We start from the raw sequence: 8,790 nt of genomic DNA on the forward strand, positions 1-8,790 counted from the left end.
TCAAAAAGTGTGCATTAATAGTCTTCCTTGATTGCTCATGAGTTGAGATGTTACGGTAGTTCACTTCATTCATTTTCTCTTTTCCTTTTGATTCATCCTGGATTTCTTATTGATGTTTTGATCCTCTGTGCTACTTACAACCATTTAGTTGTATGAAGGATAAATAAGCAATTTATGCATTGCTGCATCATCACTCAGTGAAAAAAGCTTCCACCTGAAAGCGGAACACCTGAGTTTTAGATCTATTCTTAGCTACCTCTGTGATTTTGAACAAGTGACTTAATCCCCATAAATCAGTCTGTGTAGCAGTTATACAGAGACAAGAATGACTTCAAAGAGTTTGTGAGGGATTTAAATGAGATAAGTATTACAAAGATGCTTTTGTACTTTAATTCTTTTCTAGATATTTTATCTTCTGCTAGATTTGAACTAATGTTTCCTCTTTCAGACCTCCTGCCTGCTGAATTTCTTCCCCATGTCTTCTGCTTAAACTAATGAAGTTAGACCCTTTATCTGCCCCACCTTACTCTCCCCATGCAACCCATTGTTTGACAGTGGTGTGGATAACTGATGGCACTTCAGACTTGCTTGCCTGCTTCCTGTTCCCGCCACCGCCATAGTGTGGGTGGGACCCCTAGCACTTCATGGCCGTTGCAGCGTCTCCACTGCTTTCCTTGCCTTGAGTATTTCCATCAGTAATCCATGACAGGGGCTGGGGATTTAGCTCAGGGGCACAGCACCTGCCTGACAAGCGCAAGGTCATGAGTTTGATTCCGGGTACCTGGAAATAAAAAACCAATAATAATAATAATCTGTGACAGACCAACTGCTGCCAGGCTGCAGCATAAATGTAATTGTATCTTTGCACATCTTCAACGTACCTAATAACAATTTCTTTTTATATGGCACAAAGGTTAAAATCCCAATTAATGTCGCAAGACTGCTCTCTTATTGGCTTTCTTGAGCTTCATGAATGGACTCTAATAATCCAGAGAAAGAATCTCTTCAAGAGACAGGCTCGGGGTTAGGGATTTAGCTCAGCGGCACAGCGCCTGCCTGGCAAGCGCCAGGTCATGAGTTTGATTCCCGGTACCGGAAAAAAACACCAAAAAAAAGAAAAAAAGAGACAGGCTCAAGACTCGATGCTTCATGTGCATCTCTTCCAAGTAGCCAAAAGTAGACAATGGAAAGAGATCTATTATTTCAAAGCATTTTTAAATTCCTTTATTTAATTAATTTATTTATTTTGTTCTTAAAAGTATTTTACTTCTGATTGAAAAATGAACAGCTTCCACACTGTTCATTGCAATATGATACGTAATATTCACGATATAATGCTGGTCATTTGAGGACATGTATATACACCTCAGTTTCTCCTTCATGCTTTTTCTTTTAGAAACATACTCTTTACCAAAAAGAAACTTCAGCAGTACAGGAAAAACTATTTTCCCAATAAATTTATGCATTTTTTTAAATGATCAAATTTAAGAATGGAATACTGACTCCTTTCTCCACGTGTGCTGAAAATGGAAACTCTTGTTTATGTAATCCTTCCCTTGAATAATCGTTTATTAATGTAAAGTGAAATTTATTGTTGCATTTTAATTAAATAAGTATTTAAAATATGCCATCTTGTAATGAAATATTTATATATGTAAGTTATTATATTTATGAAACTGTTTTACTAATTAAAATTTACCTGTATTCCAGACTCACTTGCAGGCATTTGTAATTAGAATTTCCTCTTTTTAAACCATTAAATACTGTTAATAGTTTTGGTTGGTTTGAATAAATTTCTAAGAATAGACATGATTACCTGTTTTATTAGGTAAGGCCTTGAATGTACACAATCCTAGGTATAATATAAGATGTACTTATTCTCCCTTTAGAAATAAGATGTTCATTTTGCCTGGTACTACATTTCCAGGATCACACTTTTTAAAATTTGCACTTCAGATCTCCAAATATTGCTATGCTCTTTCCTTCTTCTTGTCCTATGCAGTGTTCAAAGTCAGGTTTTCTCTTTTTTTGCTGCTTAATGTTCAGTACAGGCTTTTCCTTTAGGAGCTGCTTTGTCACATGGTAGTAACTGGCTCCCTCTCTTGACCCACTCAGCGTCTCAGGAGGCTGGGGAGCTCCTCTGCTCCACCTAACAGAGTCCCCTGTGAAGCCGTGCACAAAGGCGGTAGCTGTAGCTCTGTGTTTTCTGCAGGCTTCCCACTGACTAGTCCTAGCACGCATGTGTTCCCAACGTCTGCCTCCCAGGGTTTAGTGTTTTTCTTAAATTATGGTGACAAAATCCATGCACTTTCATGGACGCAAATGTTAAATTTGTTACTAATTGGGGACATTTTGGTTCTATTTTTGAAAATGACACTCTGCTCATTGAGAGAACAGGTATAGAGGAGTAAGGAAGACGTGAATGCTGATGTTCCTAACTTTAACAATGCATGTGTATGTTATGTAATACATTTTTGAAAGCCGGTAAACTCTGGCTCAGTTTATTACATAATTAGATGAAATCTATAGTAGTTCTAAGTTACTTTGTGCGTGCATAATTTAATGGCATTGTAAAACCAAGTCAGTGTACTGATAGTTGAGCTTTCTGCATTCTAACAAGTTCACAAAGAAGTTACTACAGGGTTAAAATTTCCAGTCTAATCCAATTTGAGTTCTTTCTATGCACATTGATTTTTAGTTTTGATTTTTAACAAACTCTATTGATGCTTCTCTTCTACTTTTAGAGGTATTTTTGCTTATAAAAATTTTTGCAGTCAGCAGCATTGATGGAAAATAGTGTTTCTGGTGAATTATTTTTCTACCATACGTGGCTAACATTCCTGATTTTTTTTAATCTATACTTTAATAAGAGTGCTATAGGTTAGATAAAATTTTCAAATTTAAAAGAGAACGGAAGAAGTCAAACCTTATGATTATCAAGTATAATCCAGCGGAAAATATGTCTTAGGAATTCTGTGACTCTCGTCCCCTTTGCTCGGCTATTTTGTGAATTATGAATGATAAGTACTTGGGAATGAATCGCGGTCCATCTTGCGGTTACCTGGACTTCTTCTACCTGTTATTGCAAAACCTTATAGAGAAAGAATCACAAAACTCATGATTTTCTTACTTGGAAGAAATAGTATTTTTGTAATTCAATTCAGTTCAGCATTTTGAACCTAGTCATTTTATAAAGTATTTTATTCCAGTCTCTTAAAAGTAGGTATATACATAAGCAAATTAAAACTGAAATAGGGTCTTACATTTTATATACATAATTAATGGCTGAGCTAAGAGTAAGTCTTAATTTTTTGACTTTAAAATTTATGATCACAAGAACATGCTAAGTGTATCTGTTAAGATTTGGTCTTCTGCATGTGCCAGAAGCCCAATTATACATACATAACCACATAAGGATTTAAAATTGCACATGGAAACAGTGCTGTACTAATGCATATGTGTAAGGGATTCCTCAAACCTCAGGCTCTTTCTGGCTGCCTTTTGGTCATTTCTAGCATGTGATTTCCATCCTCCTTGTTATAAGAGGGCTGTTCCACCTTCTAGTATGAACTGCAAGCAAAAGGAAGAGGATGAGCAAAGGAGAAAAAACTTTTAACAAGAAAAATAGTAGCTTACATGGAAAGTTTTTGTAATATGCTTCTGTTTATATGTTAGCCAAATCTGTATTATATGGTGCTTCCAAGTTTCAAGAAAGTTTGGAGATTTAACTTTAAATCAAATTTACTGAGATATAATTAAAAATATATTTTATATGCACTGATCTATGATTTTTGATGAATACTAGACTCATACAACCGCTACTTCTATGAAGATACAAAGCATTCTATCTTGAGGTTGAAATCTTAACAGAGAATTTTGCTACCTTGAACAGAATTCAGGTTCTGTCGTTGGTCAATAGCCAGCATCTGCCACTAACATTAAATATGGAGGTACTTAAATAATGGTCTGGAAAAGAAAAATTGCAACACACAAAGAACCTCTATGTCAAGGAATATTTCAGCGACAGTTAACCAAATTTAAACATATGAACTTGGGCGAGTCTCCAAGAACTATAAATGTCTCGATTTCTTAACAGTAGAAGGCATTTTGAAAAGTCTTAAATTTGTCCAAAATTAAAATCCAATGAGATAATAGTGTGAAAGAATAGTGAGATCTGTAAAGCCCTGTACAAATATGTAGAATTGTTTTTAATTCTCATGATGAGAGCTGCTCCCTTTTGAAATTGATTTTCAATTTGACTCTAGTAGCCTGACATATTATGGTTGTGAAAATTAAGTGTACTTGTGAAATATACCAACTTTTAAGTGTATTAATGATCTATAAATCAAGGCAATTAAGCAGCTTGGGGCAGAGGCACTTTTACATTTGCATTTTTATCAGTTCTGTTTTGAATTATGTCTCTTCCACTTGGGTAAAACTAGTACTTAATGTATAATTTCATGAGAATTTCAGAATATATATACACTTACGGTTAACAAGTTCTGGTATAATTTCAGTTACTATATAATACTTTCACAATAATATGTAACAGTATTTTATTCAGTTGAAACTAATTTTATTTTGAGAAATTGCACTTTTTGTAAAATCAAATAATACTACACTTTTGGAGTATCTGAGAAGACACTTTTTATTTGGTCTCTGTTTTGAGAAAAAAATACTCTTGAAATTCACCCCATGGAATCAGCTGCAGTAAGTTAAGATAAAAAACCCTTTGGGGAGTTGTGAGGGCACTCGGTAGCATCAGGGCCCTTGAGAATTATGTCCGAAAGGATCTATGAAGAAACATGATTACTTGTATTATTTAGTTCTCCCAGTGTTTTTCAGAGCATTATTCCAAACACAAAAATCTGGCCAAAATGCTGATCTTTCTTGTAGACTTTTGTCTTAATCAGTGCCAACCAAATCCAATCTTAATCAAAAATAAGTATACTCGCTATGCCAAATATCCATTTCCTCTGAGCATTTCCGTTAAAAAAACTGCTTATTATTAGTTTTTGTTAAAGTCTTTGTTATTTCTTCATCATCTAGGCTGGATTTAGTACTGGCCTTGTTAGTCCTTGGAGAAGCTGCCAAATTAAATATGACCTGCTTGAAAACTTTAATGGACCTAATGAGAGATTTTGTTTTAAGCATTATGTCTGTTGAGAAACAGGTAACAGCCTTCCTAATTTAAATGTGAAAAGCAACCTGAATAGAAACATTTTATTTTTGCTTTTATTTAAATTGTATATTATATTGCCAAATATCATGTGCAAAACTTTGTTATAATAATTTCAATTAAATATAAAAGTAAATGTACATATGTCAAAGCATTTACTATTTGTCACAAATATTTTCCATTTTGTAACTTATTATTAAAGTTTATGTTTTTGTGTGAGATACTTTCATCTATTTCTGAGCATTAAATCTGTTTCTACTTGTTCACAGTTAATTACATGTTGATCTGGCATTCTCATACATAAAATCCTATCTGCATTTATGGCTTTTTCTTTGGAATAAATTGCCAAAATTACATTACTGAATTCTTTTAAGATTCTTGGGATAGAAATTCTTCTCTCAAAGATGTAAATATTTTTGTATGTCTATGGAAAATATATGAAAATACCACACATTAGAAAGGATTATTTTCTAGCACAATATATAATGTATTTCACTGGGTTAATTTACATTCCACTGACTTCTAAAGAAATTGAAGTCATTGTTTTTTATATGGTTATAAGCTATATGTAGTTTTTGAGCTACAGTAGTTTTTGTACTCTAGGGAAAACTGGTTTTTAAATAAGTTTAAAAATATTTATGAATGTCAGTTTATTTTGATCTTTAAACAACTTAAAATTTGAAGATTTTTTTTTTTGGTTTTTCTCCGATACCGGGAACCGAACTCACAACCTTGCGCTTGCCAGGCAGGCGCTTTTGCCGCCGAGCTAAATCCCCAGCCCCCGATATTTTTGTTTGAAGCATAACATACAGTTCTTAATTATGACAGAATGTATTTTGATTACCTAATGCCTATTTTCTTATTTCAGGATGAAGAGTACACAGGAGATGATCTTTCTTGGGCCGGGAATGTAGTTCATATGTACACAACGATCATTGCAGAGATCTGTTTGTATGCAGCCACATCTGATTTGCGGAAAGCTGCCTTTATTGGCCTCTATGGCTGTAAATGTGCACGCAAAGATGTTTTCCTTATGGACAAATCAGAACAGCCAGAATTACAGGAAACAAGTATTTTAAGTCTTTTGGAATTCTTCTCTTCAAAAATATCAGATAATTGTGAGTAGATCACCTTTCATTTTGATGAGTAATATGTTTAAATGTCCTTGTTTACATATAATAATAGCTTTTTATAGAAAGTTAAGGTTTAAAGGTGAGACATAACTTTAAATTCAATTGGATTGTCCAGAAAGAATATTTTGTGTATGAAAATTTTCTACACAAACTCACACTCTGTTGATTCATGATTCACATATAAGTTGCAAAGATTTGTGAAGTGTTTTAGGGAAATTTGTGAAGTGTATATAAAGTTTATTTCCTCTTTATTTTTATAGTTATCTCCATTAGAACCCTATTTCTTTGCTTCTCCATTTTCTCTAGGCATCTACTGTTTCTTGTTCTTTACTTGTCCAGAAAAATTCTCTTCATTCACTCACTGAGATATTGTGTATTTCCTTCACAACTGTCTTCTTATATTCTATCAAAAAGTACCTGTTTTTCTTCTCAAAACCAAAGATAATTTTGCCGCTATGTTTATGGGGGGGAGTAACAGAATAAAATGCTCTTATTTTTAAAAGGGTAATATTGAAGTAATATTTTGAGAAGTTCCTTTAGATTGATTAAACTTTATACATTTATTATGAAAATCATTACAGTTTATATATTGTTTTAGTCTGATATTTATGACTCTGGCTTTCATTAAGTTGTGAGATAACTGAGTTATTTCTGAATTATATGTATATTAACCAAGAATCTAGCATAGTAGCATGTAATGGGTGGGCAAGTAATGATAGTAGATTCATCATGTAATTAAATAAATCAGTGAATTTCAGTTATAATTATAAGATTTTGAAATTATAGAAAAAATCAAAATTGTTTTTCTTCAGAAACATAATTTACTGATTTGGAGCAAATTATGGTTGCATGTAATTTTAAATAATAAGACTTCACTAGGGGATATTAATTTCACTTCTAAAAACTTTCTCACTATTTTTTAAATTACCTTCAGTACTCTTTTGCTTTGAGTCACAGATTGGAAACCGTCATATCTGACTGCCGTTTGCTTGCCCATTTCCTACTTTTCATAATTACAGTAGTTTTTACTGGTGCAAATTTTTAACATATTTAATACATAAATTATATTTCTCCAATGTTTGTAATATTAAGTGAAGGAGTAAGCATTCATTTATGTCATTGTTCATATTTTAATTATTCATAATGGTCAGGAATCTTCCTATACAGCAGTTCAATCCATGATTTTTTAAACTGCTCCTCAAAAAAGAAAAAAGCTAATTTATAAATTAGTATAGCTTTCAACTCTTGCCTAACTGTGTAAATTAGTGGTTTCTGATTCTTTTATTTCTTTGATGCTGATCGGGTCCAGAAGAAATTCCTCCATGAGGAGGATGTTTACTCCCAGAAGCCCTTTGGCTTCCCTAAAGGATGCCTGCCCTCTGGCATAACTTCATGATGATGGGAGAGCATATTCTCAATACACTCAAAATTTTGTTTCTCTTTATACGCCCGACAATTTTTCCCTAGCTAGTTGATAATTTCCTCAAATTTATTTATTTGTTGTTGATAGTTGTTCTTTTTAAGTTTCTTATTTTCTCCTGAAGATTTTATTTTGAAACCCCAGAATTTGAGTGAATTCTTGAAAGACATTTGTTTTTCTGGTAAATGTCTACTACTTAACGTAGCTGTTTTCTGGAAAGCACACCCCGACTCTTCATAACCAGATATTGCTCTTTTTCTTCATCATGGTGTCAACAGCAGACCTACTGGAAATCTTGCCATTTATGTGCATTTCTGTCCTCTTTTTTCCACATTAACACATCTAGTCTTATAGTATATTTTATAGGTGTTCTATTTCAACATTGATGATTTTTTAAAAAAAATTATTGTTATATGTTTTCAGCACATAAAATTTACATTCATTTTGGGAAATATTACATTCCTCCCAACATCTGATGCCTTTCCCATCTCCAAAAAGTCTGCCTCCCTCTTTCCTACCATCTCTCCTTTATTTTACTCTTTAATTTAGTCATATTCTGGGTTTCTCATGTAAGAGAAACCAGGTTATATTCAATTTTCTGGTTCTGACTCATTTTACCTAACATTACAGTGTTAAGATCCATCAATTTTCCTACAAATGACTTCAATTCATTCTTCTTTATATCTGAATAAAATTATATTTTGCATACATTGTATATATTATTTATTTATCTCTCTATCACTTTATCCACCTATATCACATTTTCCTTGTCTCTTTTTCCATTGGTGGCTATCTAGGCTGCTTTCAGGGTTTAGCTATTGTGAACTGTGGTGCTGTAGACATGGGTATGCATGTGTCATTACAGTATGATGACTAGCTTTTGGGAATTTACCCTGGACAGGAACAGCTGGATCAAATGGATTTTCTATTTTTAGTGTTTTGGAGAATCTCCATATTGACTTCTGTAGTGATTGTACTAGTTTATATTCTCAGTAGCAGTCTAGAGGAGTTCCTTGCCCTGCCACCTCCTCAATATTTGCTGTTCTTTTTTTTTTTTT

General features: G+C 33.2%; 1 protein-coding gene across 6 annotated transcripts in view; it reads left to right on the top strand.

Annotated features, from left to right (window-relative positions):
* The window catches only part of Tmem232 (transmembrane protein 232), a 224,949-nt gene that overhangs the window by 70,726 nt on the left and 145,433 nt on the right, over positions 1-8,790 (top strand). For all 6 annotated transcript variants that reach the window (XM_005382170.1, XM_005382171.1, XM_005382169.1 and 3 more), the window contains 2 exons: positions 5,050-5,173; positions 6,048-6,297. In XM_005382170.1, coding sequence (XP_005382227.1) covers positions 5,050-5,173; positions 6,048-6,297 — 374 coding nt within the window. The remainder of the gene's footprint in view (positions 1-5,049; positions 5,174-6,047; positions 6,298-8,790) is intronic.

The sequence above is a fragment of the Chinchilla lanigera genome, unplaced genomic scaffold (genome assembly GCF_000276665.1).
Source record: "Chinchilla lanigera isolate Chin_1 unplaced genomic scaffold, ChiLan1.0 scaffold00017, whole genome shotgun sequence".
Taxonomy (NCBI): Eukaryota; Metazoa; Chordata; class Mammalia; order Rodentia; family Chinchillidae; genus Chinchilla; species Chinchilla lanigera.